Below are 15,428 nucleotides of genomic sequence, written 5' to 3'. Positions count from 1 at the left end.
CAACTCTTTCCTTCAGGAAGCCTCAGGAAACCCTGATGCCCTGTGGGATGCCACAGAAAACAGGAAATCAGTCATCTCGTACTAAAAAACCACTGCACTTCTGAATGTATTATTTGTTGAGTATTTTGAACAGATCAGTATTAAAACATAAAGATTTCTTTAATATTGTCTGGTCAGGAAGCAACAGTTAGAACTGGACATGGAACAACAGATTGCTTCCAAATAGGAAAAGGAGTACGTCAAGGCTGTATATTGTCACCCTGCTTATTTAACTTATATGCAGAGTACATCATGAGAAATGCTGGACTGGAAGAAACACAAGCTGGAATCAAGATTGCCAGGAGAAATATCAATAACCTCAGATATGCAGATGACACCACCCTTATGGCAGAAAGTGAAGAGGAACTCAAAAGCCTCTTGATGAAAGTGAAAGTGGAGAGTGAAAAAGTTGGCTTAAAGTTCAACATTCAGAAAACGAAGATCATGGCATCCGGTCCCATCGCTTCATGGGAAATAGATGGGGAAACAGTGTCAGACTTTATTTTTCTGGGCTCCAAAATCACTGCACATGGTGACTGCAGCCATGAAATCAAAAGACGCTTACTCCTTGGAAGGAAAGTTATGACCAATCTAGATAGCATATTCAAAAGCAGAGATGTTACTTTGCCAACAAAGGTTCGTCTAGTCAAGGCTATGGTTTTTCCTGTGGTCATGTATTGTGAGAGTTGGACTGTGAAGAAGGCTGAGCGCCGAAGAATTGATGCTTTTGAACTGTGGTGTTGGAGAAGACTCTTGAGAGTCCCTTGGACTGCAAGGAGATCTAACCAGTCTATTCTGAAGGAGATCAGCCCTGGGATTTCTTTGGAAGGAATGATGCTGAAGCTGAAACTCCAGTCCTTTGGCCACCTCATGCAAAGAGTTGACTCATTGGAAAAGACTCTGATGCTGGGAGGGATTGGGGGCATGAGGAGAAGGGGTCGACAGAGGATGAGATGGCTGGATGGCATCACTGACTGGATAGACGTGAGTCTCAGTGAACTCCGGGAGTTGGTGATGGACAGGGAGGCCTGGCGTGCTGCGATTCATGGGGTCACAAAGAGTCGGACACAACTGAGCGACTGATCTGATCTGATCTGATCTGATAGTTGATATCAACTAATACTTTATAATACCTTTTTCTTGATGCAGTTGTCTCACTTACGATGGTCTACACATGTGGCTGCTAGATATTATTTTTTCTATCTAATTGTTCTGTCAGGAAATGGGCCACAGATGGGCATAGGGTAAGGCCAAGCTCTGGCTGAATTCCTTTTCTCAGAGGCTTTTTATTTTGTCTCTGAGGGCCTCAGCTCAAACACCTCATTCTCCAGGTCATAGTTAGAGATGACCAGCTTGTATTTGCAGGTCGAATGCTTAAGTGACACCTCCTTACAAACACATGCATTGTAATTGTTTGTTGTAGCATGTGTTGCTCAGGAAACCAATTTTGAGACTCAGGTGTGTGCTGGCAGTATCTAGGATAGTGCTCTGCACGCATCCGCTGTGGGGAGGGAGGAAGGCAGGACTGGGCAGAAGGAAAAGTTGACTGCCTTCAAACCCTGGGCAGATTCCAGAGGCAGCTCTGGTCCTGACAGGGCCTCAGGGTCCCAAATGGAGGCAAGAGGGCCAGGGCTCAATACTCAGGCTCGGAGCATTCATTGCATATTGGCCACCATTCCCTCCCTCTCCAGGGAGCATGATCATGAGGAAGGGAACTAGACCCTGGGTGAGTATCACGTGGGGACAAGGAGCATCCCTTTGCTGAAAGTGCTGAGGGCCTCATCCAGCAGTGGGGGTGGCGGGTGGTTACCACCAAAGCAGCCCTTATAGTCACACTTTCTGTTTCTCACATTCATCTATTTTTATTTAAGAACTGAAAATGAAGTAAGCAGTGTTCTGTTTTCACAGTTAACTAACGAGATTTCATAATATAAAATATTACTGCTTAAACTTTAATAAATGAGCAAATGGTGAATCTTGTTAACATCAGTAATGTGGAAATGTAACATAATCACACATATAAAAATCTATAGTTCAGCCTTCTTTTTGACACAATTAGGAATAGGCCTTAATTAAAAAGTGTATGGTAAATTACTTCAGAAATATTGAGTTTTCTGAAATATAATTTAGGCACTTTTTGATTCATGAAGCTTTTTGTAACAAGAACCAAAGATAAGTTTTGAGTAGTGATTTGATGGCTTTGTTTTTTGTAATTGCACTTTATTTAAAATGTCATTATCATTTGCCTGGTATGTATTATTACTTTAGTTTCAAAGGTAGTGATTTTTTTCAATTGCGAATTTTAAAAATGGGTAATGTAAGAAGGGTAGCTGGGAGAAGTATTCTGTGTGAATATTGGACTTTGGCCTGTTAGCAGGCAGAAAACTTTTACTTCCAAAAGTTGGCTCACTCTGCAGTAATTGCAGTGATCATTGTAAATGGTGTGGGTTTTCCTTGGGAGGGATGGGCTTGGTAGCCCCTGTCACTTCCTTCCTCTTGGCATCTTGGTGTGACTGATGAGGAAACAGGATTGGGATATGGGGCTGGAGAGCACATCTTGGGCTCTAGACTCAGATCTGGGCTTGGGTACCAGTCTATCATCGACTTTGCTTAACAAAATTAATCCCTCTAAACCTTAGTTTTGTCATCAGTAAAATGGAGGTGTTAATAAGAGAACTTCAATCACAGGATCTTAGCACGAGGTTTGGCATATTATAAGTGCTTGATAATGGTAGCTGTGATGAGCGATGTAATTTTATTGGTCAGTTTTTCTTTTCACTCAGCTTTCAACACTTTAGTAACTATTGAAAGTATAACTTGCTTATGCTCGTACAAGAAGGAAAGGCAATTTAGAGTTGTCTGTCAGAAAACTAATCTTTGGGGACTTGAGCTTGAATCTTCGTGTGAGATGACAGAGTGAAACAGCAGGAAGAAGAGGAAATATATGCAAAGGAGGGCAGGGCGACTTCACACACAGCCTCCATCAGGGAAAGGGAGCTGAGGTCTGTGCTGTTTCAGGACTGACCTGCCTGAGCGTGGCCTGGACTTGGAAATGGAGCTCCTCTTGGTGGCCCTTGGCTTGGTGAAACTGTCCTTGATGGTTTCCTGAAAGAAATTAGGGGGACATTGGGGATTATCAGAGAAATGGGAGTTATCCTCTGAGTAGTGCTGGTAAACATTTCTGATGGACTAATGCTCTGAACATATCTTGAAATGAGCAATACAGAGACCAGTTCATAGACAAAGCCTTAATCAAAGAAATGGATCTAGTACCAATTGAAAAACAGTTTCACCAACTGACAGTTTGAAATGTCAGCCTGATACTATTCAGTTAAAGATAATGTGTGTAAATTTCAGCCACCAAGATAACACCATTTTGGGTCTATTCTTTGAGTAAACCACCCAAAGATGTGCTTAGAAGGATTATTCTGTTTTCCTTGGCCTTCAGATTAGATCTCTCCTCCCTCTAATTTATAAAAGATGCTAATTTTAAATAAAATATCTAATTAGTATGTTACTAGTTTATTAGTGATTCATGGTTTCTTAATGTTAGCAGAACTGTTTGTCATATTCATTATGTCTGAAACAAATACACTGTCCTAAAGGGTAAATGAAGAATTAGTAATTTCAGCAAATCAATACGTATGTGTGGGTATGCAATGGTAGACATAATGGTGGTTTTCAAAGGATACAGAGAAGTATAAAACACACTTATATCTTCAAAGAATTAAGAATCAGTTGCCTAATTGAGCAGTGGTGGCACAGAGTACCCAGTTGTGAAGCAGACACTCTCACTGTACTAGGTAGGTTAAAAGGGATAATTTATTTGAGAATTCCTGTGTGGTGGTGGGTATTCTGTCACAGAACACGGTGCCTATCCACACAAAAGTGATTTATTCATACCACACAACAGCTAGCTGTGGAAAGCAGTAGATGATAAACACTATGTGAGAAGTATAATGGAAGGTCTCTGGAAGGTAGGAAAGAAGTAGAATTGCTGAGGTTTCCAGTGGTCAAAGAAAGCTTCATCGAGGAGGTGAAATCTGGGCAGGGATTGGGAGGTTGGGTTTTGAAGCAGGAAGGAGGGGCTGTTTGTGGTGAGAAGTGAGGTCAAAACCCCTGTGAGGGAGGGAATAATTAATAGTCCAGACTGTTGGGAGTGGACTGCTGATATTTGTGGCTGTGGCTAAATTGTGTTTGGGGGTTGGGATCTTGAAAACCAAGCAGAAGGAATAAAAGTTTTTATGCTAAGATAGTGATATGAGGTCTGTAGCTGCCCAAGGAGATAGTTTAGTGATGGTAATGGTCTACTGGGGGCAGACCCAGCCATTTTCATGCCATTTAAGTGGAAATTAGGTCCCCCAGTCTTGCCTACCTACTGTGAGCACACTTTGTCCTTCACAGTCCATGGATTTTCTCTGCACTAGAGCCCTGGGTGAGATCCACAGGGGACGAAGAGAAGGGAAGGCAAAATGGGGAGTCCACACTGAAAGTACAGAGTCCTGGGAGAAAGATTTGATTGAATTAGACATTTGAATGAATTGGGAAATTGAAACTGGTAGAGTTGTCCTGAGTATGCCAGGCTGACCCTGTATTTAGGAAATGAGGTATCGGCTTATATAATTTCTTGCATGTTTTTCTAGTTTCTCACTTTCATGATTTTTTTTTCTTCCTGTATTCTTCCTCTCCTTCCACATCTTCCATCCTTCCACATCTTCCATCCTTCCACATCTTCCATCCTTCCTTCCATATATTTCATCAGGAACATGATTCATCATTTGAGAGCCCACAAAAATCAGCAAACACTTTCTGAGCATCTGCTTTTCTGGTGCTCTGTTCCAGAAGAGACACTGGTCCTTGCGCCTAGTGAGTTTGAAGGGAGAAAGGGAGACAGAAAAGTAAAAAAAATATTAAATTCTGAGTTCATGATGGAAGGCTATCTGCTGTGTGGTTGATAGAGTGAAAGGAGGAGTGTGGGTCTCTCCCTGGGGATGACTCAAGCTGGGTGAGAAAAAGAAGTGGTGGTTTTGTTGGCTGGATGGGGATAGTAAGGGTATACAAAGCCCAGAAATAGGGGATGGAAAGTAGTGGAGGTATGAAGTAACAAAGGCACTAGAAGTGGCTTCTTTGGTAAAGCCAAAGAACAGGATTTGATGGGACATTGATCAGTAGATGCAGCTGAAGAGGTGTTAGGACTGCAGCAGGTCTGTGTGCCCTGCAAAATGCTCAGCTTCTGTCCTTCAGGTAAGTCAGCCATGGAAGAAGACCCAGGGCTTTGTCATGGTCAGATCTGTAGTTTGCAGAGATGACTTGGGCACATCACGGAGGGTAGGTTTGGAAGGGTACATCGCAAAGTGAGGTTCCACCTGTAATGGTCAATTACACCTTAGTGACCCAAGCTGCATTGAGGAGGCACACTCAGTGTATGTCTAATTTAAACAATTTTTGATACATGTATAGTATATGGCAAATATCTTTCTAATGATTAACCTCCAGAGAATTTTTACTAGAACCCTTTTTAGAGATGTGATGGCTATGTGTTGGCCATGTGATTTTTGTCAGAGTTGGTGAGAACCAACTGAAAGACTATGTCAAGGGTATTTTTTATCCTTATATTTATGCTTATATATACATTTATATGTACTTACACTTATATTTTCTGGGAGCAGATGGTTGAATTTCAGACTAATGAACTGTAACTTTGATATCATTTTTTAAGAATCTGGATACATAAATATAAATATCTCCATGTCCAGCCCTTACATGAGTGCATGCCTGTGTGTATACATGTGCATGTCTTAGCATGTATGTTTTGCTTGTCTGTGGTGTGTGTGTCCCCTTTTCTGGGTATATTTGATAGTGTAAACCAGGGATTAAACATTGTTAAGAAGTGACTACTGTATAAATATGTTGAGTGATTATCATTTAGTTATGCTAAAATTTTTATCTTCCAATTCAGTTGGAATACTTTTATTAACAGTGCCTTAAGCAACAGGATATACGGTTGAATTTTCTTTTAGAGAATTGCCTAGTTACATCGGATCCAATTAAGTTTTGCATATGTTATCAGTGGCATTAAATGCAACCAAGTGTGGTGTTAAGTAAAATGAGAAAAGTTATTTTAGTAAAAACCTAACTTGTACTTAATATATCTTGAGCTAGTAAACAGCAAATGTAGGTCTGAAGATTAACATATTTTTATTTAAAACATGAAATGATCATTTAACTTAAGATTATTATTTTAAAATTTGTTAGTAAGTTCACAGTAAACAAATTCAAGTATTTAACTTTTTAAAACACCAAACTAGAAATGAGTAATACTTGAAGAATTTCTCTTGTTCAAGGATGAACAATTCCTTTTTTCAAACAGGGATCCTACTTGCACTCTGGCAGTGAGAGTGCCGAGTCCTAACCATTGGAGTGCCAGGGAATTCCCAACGATTCTTTTTCTATATATCAAGACTTTAAAAGTTACATAATTGTGAAATAAATAAAAGCAACTTTTTTTTATGGCTGGTAAACTTGTATTTAAAAAAATATTTGAAAAGTACAATATTTTTAGAAAGGTTTGGTGGAGATACAAACATTGATGTAATAGTTTTATTTTCTGTCCTGCTTGTCAGTAAATTTTTAAGTTTTTTTTTTTTTAATTTTTAAAAAAGGTTTTTAAAAAATAACTCTGCTTAAAAACAAAGGCCAAACTAAACAAGCTTGAAACAAAAAACATAAAACCCAAAATAGCCCTGGATTGCTATGGTGTTGTGAGTGTTACAAGGGAGGCTCTAATCTCCATGTTGTGGCCAGGTGCTGCCTTGTCCAAGTCGTTTGGTGGCTTGGGGCCTTTGTTCCCTAATGTGTAAAATGTGGTTGGAATGGTGATCTGGGGCATTGAAATAGATGATTTAAGTTTATGTTTCCTCTGATTAGTGTTTAAGAGATACAGCTCTATGTTTGGTTCTCTAATATTCTGCTTAGTTCATCTATGTGGAGTTTGGGATTGACTTTTTTTTTTGCATGAAATTATTTAGAAATAGACACCCTTAGGATACGAGCTGAACAATTACAAACCTAAAGCTGTTATTTGTGTTTAAAATTTTAGGTATGCAATACCCCCAGAACATGGAAAACGACTGGAAAGACTAGCTCAAGGTAAGCTTGCTATCTGTTATCTACACGATAGGTTGTTTGTTTCTGAGGTATTTTTACAGAGTAGAATGTCATTATGTTAATTTTATTCTTTTCAAGTTATTGGCTTCCAAGTATTTTTCTCATTGAGCAATTTTAATTTTTCCATATTGCATAATCATCATGATTATTTTAGTTGGCTGCTTTGTTTTTGTCAACTGATTTCACTTAACCTATTTTAGTTATTTCCAGTTTTTTCTCCTTTATGTAATGTACTTAACATCACTGTGTCAATAAAATTTTTATTTCCTTTAGTTGTACCATTGAGATAAATTCAGAGAAGTACTGATACTGGATCTTGGGCTCTAGGATGTTTTATGGGTACTTTTCATGTTGCCATATCATTTCACCAAAGGGTTGTGTTAAATCCCCCTCTCTTGGGCCTGAGAGTGCTTGAAGTATGAAGGTGAATGTTTCCAGGTGACGGGACAGGCATAATATTGTATGCCTTCTTAGACTAGTAAAATTAAGCATACTTTACTGGAACTTGAAATTTGTTTTTTTTTTTTTTTTTTAAAGACTCTGTCCCTCTTTGTTTTCTTTATTCTTCTAGTTTTATTGAGATGCACTTGACATACAACATGTTATAAGTTTAAGCTGTTCAGCATAATGATTTGACTTGCATCATGAAATGATTGTCACAATAGGTTTAGTGAACATCCATTATCTCATATGCATATGAAAATAAATAGAAAAACATCTCCTCTTATGGTGAAAACTCTTAGAATTTACTCTTTTAACAGCTTTCACATATAACACTCAGCAGTGTTAATTATATTTATCATGTTATTTGTTACATTTCTAGTACTTATTTATCTTATAAGTAGAAGTTTGTACCTTTTGACTACCTTCATTCAGTTGTGCCTCCCTTGACCTTGTCCATCTTCTTCTCTCACTTTTTTTAAACAGTTTTAGCTGCTGTTTTATTAATTTTTTAAAATTAATTAATTAAAATTAATTTAAAAAATTAATTTACTGGAATATAGTTGCTTTGCAATTTGTGTTCCTGCTGTATTGCAAAGTGAATCAGCTATAGGTATACATATATCCACTCTGTTTTGGATTGCCTTCCCATTTAGGTCACCACAGAGATTGAGTAGAGTTCCCTCTGCTTTATAGTAGGTTCTTATTACCTGTCCATCTACCATTATATCTACTACTGTGGGCAAGAATCCCTTAGAAGAAAGGGAGTAGCCATCATAGTCAACAAAAGAGTCTGAAATGCAGTACTTGGATGCAATTTCAAAAACACAGAGTGCTCTGTGTTGATTTCCAAGGCAAACCTTTCAATATCACAGTAATCCAAATCTATATCCGGACCAGTAATGCTGAAGAAGCTGAAGTTGAACAGTTCTATGAAGACCTACAAGACCTTCTAGAACTAACACCCAAAAAAGATGTCCTTTTCATTATAGGGGACTGGAATGCAAAATTAGGAAATCAAGAGATAGATACCTGGAGTAATAGGCAAATTTGGCCTTGGAGTACAAAAAAAAGCAGGGCAAAGGTGAACAGAGTTTTGTCAAGAGAACACACTAGTCATAGCAAACACCCTCTTCCAACAACACAAGAGAAGACTCTACACATGGACATCACCAGATGGTCAATACCAAAATCAGATTGATTATATCTGCAGCCAAAAATGGAGAAGCCGTATACAGTCAGCAAAACAAGACGGGAGCTGACTGTGGCTCAGATCATGAACTCCTTATTGCCAGTCAAACTTAAATTGAAGAAAGTAGGGAAAACCCGGAGAAGGCAATGGCACCCCACTCCAGTACTTTTGCCTAGAAAATCCCATGGATGGAGGAGCCTGATAGGCTGCAGTCCATGGGGTCTCTAGAGTCGGACACGACTGAGCGACTTCACTTTCACTTTTCACTTTCATGCATTGGAGAAGGAAATGGCACCCCACTCCAGTGTTCTTGCCTGGAGAATCCCAGGGACGGGGAAGCCTGGTGGGCTGCTGTCTATGGGGTTGCACAGAGTTGGACACGACTAAAGTGACTTAGCAGCAGCAGCAGGGAAAACCACTAGACCATTCAGATATGACCTAAATGAAATCCCTTATGATTATACAGTGGAAGTGAGAAATAAATTCAAGGGATTAGATCTGATAGAGTATCTGAAGAACTATGGATGGAGGTTCGTGATGTTGTACAGGAGGCAGTGAGGAAGACCATCCCCAAGAAAAAGAAATGCAAAAAGGCAAAATGGTTGTCTGAGGAGGCCTTACAAATAGCTGTGAAAAGAAGAGAAGTGAAAGGCAAAGGAGAAAAGGAAAGATACACCCATTTGAATACAGAGTTCCTAAGAATAGCAAGGAGAGATAAGAAAGCCCTCCTCAGTGATCAGTGCAAAGAAATAGAGGAAGACAATAGAATGGGAAAGACTAGAGATGTCTTCAAGAAAATTAGAGATACCAAGGGAACATTTCATGCAAAGATGGGCTCAATATAGGACAGAAATGATATGGACCTAACAGAAGCAAACAATATTAAGAAGAGGTGGCAAGAATACACAGAAGAACTATATAAAAAAGATCTTCATGACCCAGATAACCATGATGGTGTGATCACTCACCTAGAGCCAGATATCCTGGAATTCGAAGTCAGTTGGACCTTAGGAAGCATCACTACGAACAAAGCTAGTGGAGGCAATGGAATTCTAGTTGAGTTATTTCAAATCCTAAAAGATGATGCTGTTAAAATGTTGCATTCAATATGCCAGGAAATTTGGAAAATTCAGCAGTGGCCACAGGACTGGAAAAGGTCAGTTTTCATTCCAATCCCAAAGAAAGGCAATGCCAAAGAATGCTCAAACTACTGCACAATTGAATTCATCACCCATGCTAGCAAAGTAATGCTCAAAATTCTCCAAGCCAGGCTTCAATAGTACGTGAACTGTGAACTTCCAGATGTTCAAACTGGATTTAGAAAAGGCAGAGGAACCAGAGATCACATTGCCACCATCTGCTGGATAATTGAAAAAGCAAGAGAATTCCAGAAAAACATCTGCTTTATTGACTATACCAAATCCTTTGACTGTGTGGATCACAACAAACTGTGGAAAATTCTGAAAGAAATGGGAATACCAGACCACCTGACCTGCCTCCTGAGAAATCTGTATGCAGGTCAAGAAGCAACAGTTAGAACTGGACATGGAACAACAGACTGGTTCCTAATTGGGAAAGGAGTACGTCAAGGCTGTATATGTCACCTTACCACTTTAGCTTACATGCAGAATATATCATACGAAATAATCGGCTGGATGAAGCACAAGCTGGAATCAAGATTTCTGGGAAAAGTATCAATAACCTCAGATATGCAGATGATACCACCCTTATGGCAGAAAGTGAAGAAGAACTAAAGAGCCTCTAGATGAAAATGAGAAAGGAGAGTGAAAAAGCTGGGCTTAAAATTCACCATTCAAAAAACTAAGATCATGGCATCTGGTCCCATCACCTCATGGCAATAGACGGGGAAACAATGGAAACAGTGACAGACTTTATTTCTGGGGGCTCCAAAATCACTGCAGATAGTGACTTCAGCCATGAAATTAGAAGAAGCTTGCTCCTTGGAAGAAAAGCTATGACCAACCTAGACAACATATTTAAAAGCAGAGCGATTACTTTGCCAGCAAAGGTCCATCTAGTCAAAGCTATAGTTTTTCCCGTAGTCATGTATGGATGTGAGAGTTGTACTATAAAGAAAGCTGAACACCGAAGAATTGATGGTTTTGAACTGTAGTGTTGGAGAAGACCCTTGAGAGTCCCTTGGACTGTAAGGAGATCCAACCAGTCCATCCTAAAGGAAATCATTCCTGAATATTCATTGTAAGGACTGATGCTGAAGCTGGAACTCCAGTACTTTAGCCACCTGATGTGAAGAGCTGACTCATTTGAAAAGACCCTGATGCTGGGAAAGATTGAAGGGAGGAGGACTAGGGAACGACAGAGGATGAGATGGTTGGATGGCGTCACTGACTCAATGGACATGAGTTTGAGTAAGCTCCAAGAGTTGGTGATGGACAGGGAACCCTGCCATGCTGCAGTCCATGGAGTTGCAAAGAGTTGGAAATGACTGAGCAACTGAACTGAGCTTGTCCATCTTTAAGGGCCAGATTGAGCCATTCTTTTGGAAATTCTATCAGTTACTTTCACTCTGTGCCCACTTGTATCTACTGAGAGTGCCATTTACTTTTATTCCTTCCTTTAAAGATATGCCAGGCAGCCTTGCTCTTACTTCTCTCACAAGGCGGGAGAATCATATTCACCCCCTGCCACCCCCTTCTGGTTTGCTAACCACCCTAACTCAGGATGATGTAGACTACTAGTGACTTATTTCCAGAGGAAAGTGGAGTTCCATTGAGTGACAACTAAAGACAAGACATTCTGCCTTTATTCTCAATTGAATCCTCAGGGAGCACTGTTCTTTCAATCAGGTGTGCCAATCTTGTAGAAAAGGAGTTTTGTCCCTGCATTATGTATGCTTTCATTTAATAATAAAATAGGGACACTGACTTGACAGCTCTGAACAGATCTTGTTAATGACATTTAAAAGTTGCTTTCCTCCAAATTATGGAAGAGTATTAGAAAGAATAGTTAGGGTATCATGTTTGTTAAAAGCATTATTATAATTTTGGCAGGCTAATAACTATAAAGCCTTAGTGTTTTTATAATGTAATACATTACAGTAATAATAGCAATGTAATTGTAATCTTGAACTTCGTTATGAACTATTTTCATGAATATTAAGTGGATGGATCCTGGTTCTGGATAATAGATTATAGCACAGCTTAGAATATGATTACCATAATCCTTAAATACACAGGCAGTGAACTTTGTGCTAAATCTATATGCTGTGGACTCTTCTGTTCTCTGTGATAATTATTCTACCATTTTCTGTTCACCTCACTGCCCCAGAAGTTTTCAAATGGAGCAATGTAAACTTTGCGGTATGGAATCACATGTTAAATTTTTTGCTGTAAACTGTCTGTATACACTTTGATATAAACTGCCTGAAAATGACATTCCAGAAAAATGGATGCCATTAGCTTAATCAGTAAGAGATTAATAAACTTGAAGGTTGAAAAGGAACTTTAGACTCAATTGCGTGTTTATTGAAAACTTTTGCAGCATTATTTTGAGAAATGATTCAGGGGAAAGACCCTATAAGACAGTGGAGGATTTCTATCTCCTGAGCAGATGTCAGACAAATTAATTGAATTCTGGTAAACAATTAAAATGATAAAATAATGCAGTAAATGTGAGGGAGCCTTATAGGATGTCTAGGTCAAGGCAGCACTTGATACATAATATGAAAAGCAGCCTCGTATATTTTCCATTATCTTGTCTGCACATCATAATTATCACAGTTGCCTTTTATGCATGAATGCTTTCATCTTTGGTTTCTATTGAAATCTTGATTGACGGTGGCACCTGCAAATATTTTATCTGAAAAACGTTAGGTCTGCATCTAATAAAGCCAGGAGTTCGATTTTGCCCTTCAGTTGCTTTCTCATTTATACAGTTTTTTTCTAATATCATGTAGATATAAATGTAATAAAAAATCTCGAGTGAATTGTTGCAATTTTTATACTTGTTATGTTTGCCTATAATGAAATTGCATTCTTTCTAATTTTTGACCTGATACAATTGAATGGGAAGTAAAAAGGATACTAGAGATATATAACATCTTGAATGACAGTGTTGAAGATTTTCAGTTTTAAGAATGTCTAAATCTCATCTGTTTTAGAAATTAGACAATATCTTAGTGGTTCTATTAAGTTAAGCAAAATATGGATTAAAGTAAATTGGGAGCAGCTGGTGTGTGTGTGTGTGTGTGTGTGTGTGAGAGAGAGAGAGAGAGAGAGAGAGAGAGAGAATGACTTTTTCATTGGTCTCTCATTGTGAATAAAGTGCTAATAGTTTTTTAAAAATTAAAGAGGACTCACTTTGGTCAAAATTTTGGTTACTGGAAAAAGAATATGTGAGTTAGGACTTTGTGCAGCAGATTTTGTAAGTATGAATTATTAGCAGGACTTTTGTTTAAGTGACAGGATGGTAGAGTTTATATACTGGTTCTTCTGTAGTCTTATATTTACTTGTAGCAAGTGTTTTTGTTTTTACCTATTAAAGTGACAATAAAAAGGAATGGATGAATCATTGTTATGAGGGATAATTTAGTTCAAGTTTCTTTAAGCAGTCAATTTTTGTGTGTGTGCATGTTTAAATGACTAATCATCTTGAGTTTAAGCCTGTGAAACAGAGTCTTAGCCTGATTAGCAGGGATCCCTGTTCTAGGAGGAGGGCATGGCAACTCACTCAAGTATACTTGCCTGAACAATCTGCATGGACAGGGAAGCCTGGCAAACTACAGTCCATGAAGTCACAAAGAGTTGGACACGATTGAGCAACTAAGTACATTCTGTTCAAGGAGGTGGACAAAGGGTCTGTGGACTGGATGCAGGCAGCTGTGGACTCTCTGAAATTATATTTAAAATTGGTCATATATGTGGATTTCTGGGAAGCTAACCCATCATCAGATCCATCAAGATGGTTTGGTCCAAAAGGGATTATGAACCACTGCTGTTTAAAGACTGAAAGAGTAGCAATAAATAACAAGTCATTTAAATTCTATAAATGTTCCAAATGACCCTTTCTCATACCTCTGACTTGAAATTAGGAAAATGAACTTTTATCAGCTCTCAAAATGATAAATACGTAATTCCTTTAAACATTCATTTACATAATGGCTGAAAACATTACATTAAAATGCTTGGTTTTGAAAGGCTAATAAATTAAATACCCTTGATTATGAACAATCAATTTTAAGTGACTCCCTAAGACATAAAAAATGAAGTTCAGTGATACATCCTCTGCCTTCATTCCTAACTCATGCTTTATGCATGGGGATCAATGTGTGATGTGTCATGGTATGTTTATTTTCATTGTACTATCACTTGTTATATTAGAAATGGTGAAGCAATCCCTGAATTTAATTTCCTCATGTGTGTGTGTGTGTGTGTGAGTCACTCAGTCATGTCTGACTCTTTGCAACCCCATGGACCATAGCCATCAGGCTCCTCTGTCCATGGGGATTCTCCAGGCAGGAATACTGGAATGGGCTGCCATGCTCTTCTCCAGGGGACCTTTTTGATGTCAAATATCACAGTTCGTTGGACATGAATTTGAGCAATCTCTGGGAGATAGTGGAGGACAGAGGAGTCTGGCATGCTGTAGTCCATGGGTTGTAGAGTTGGGTATGACTTAGTGATTGAATAACAGTCACAGTCTGTGTTGAATTTTAAATACTGTATACCCAGCCATGTTCCTAGTGGGATTTTAAACATTGAACCATAATACATAACACACACATGCTACAATAATTAGAATGTGGGGTGAAAGACAATTCTGAGAAATGACAGATAGGGAATGGGAGGAAGAATTCAGGAAAGGAATGCCAGCTAGCAGGGAAAAATTACTATGGAGGAGAATTAAAAATTCTTTGATTCTGTGGGGTGGAAGTTGAGCCAGAAAACCTGGTTAGCTTGACTGACTGACTTGTGCCAAAGTCCTTGGCCTGAGGAGTCCTGGTGACCTGTGCATGTGTGATCCATATATCGTGTCAAGGTGGGAAAAAGCTGGAGCTGAAACAAAGTGGTCTCAAGAATGCAGTAAAAAAACTATGTGTAATGGTCTATATGCCTGTTAAATTAGGTGAAAGTTTTAACTCTTAAGTGTTCTGCAAGCCAGTTTGAAATAGAAAAACTTTCCTGTTATTCGCTGCACTATGTTCAGGAGATAAAAATAGGGCAATTATTCAGGAGAACCATCATCCTTCTCTATACAGTCAGTATGAATTTCTCCTGGCTCTCCTCCTGGAGAGCTCCATGGGGCTTTGTCTCTACAGTAGAGGTGTTGATGGATTATTGGACATGTGGAGCAGAGTGAAACCTGCAATGTGATAACTTTCTACCCAACCATTAATTGGTCAAAAAGGGGTAGGAAGAACAGAGAGGTCAAATATAGCCTAAACCTCTAATGTTGACCTCTTAACTAAGAATGTGGGTAAAAATGATCAAGTATCACCCCACATAATATAGTTCATTGGTTCTTTTCACTAATAAGCATGTTAAGAAATTTCACATGTGAATCAAAACGCTGTTCATTGTTCATTTGCTGTCATGTCAGACTCTTTGCA

At 38.8% G+C, this 15,428-nt stretch overlaps 1 protein-coding gene across 6 annotated transcripts in view; it reads left to right on the top strand.

Moving 5' to 3' along the window:
- The window catches only part of KDM4C (lysine demethylase 4C), a 418,681-nt gene that overhangs the window by 84,185 nt on the left and 319,068 nt on the right, over positions 1-15,428 (top strand). For all 6 annotated transcript variants that reach the window (XM_070794206.1, XM_070794204.1, XM_070794203.1 and 3 more), the window contains one exon: positions 7,139-7,188. In XM_070794206.1, coding sequence (XP_070650307.1) covers positions 7,139-7,188 — 50 coding nt within the window. The remainder of the gene's footprint in view (positions 1-7,138; positions 7,189-15,428) is intronic.

This window comes from Bos indicus, chromosome 8, assembly GCF_029378745.1.
Source record: "Bos indicus isolate NIAB-ARS_2022 breed Sahiwal x Tharparkar chromosome 8, NIAB-ARS_B.indTharparkar_mat_pri_1.0, whole genome shotgun sequence".
NCBI lineage: Eukaryota > Metazoa > Chordata > Mammalia > Artiodactyla > Bovidae > Bos > Bos indicus.
Note: the sequence above shows the minus strand (reverse complement) of the source record. Positions and strands in the feature narration are given on the sequence as shown.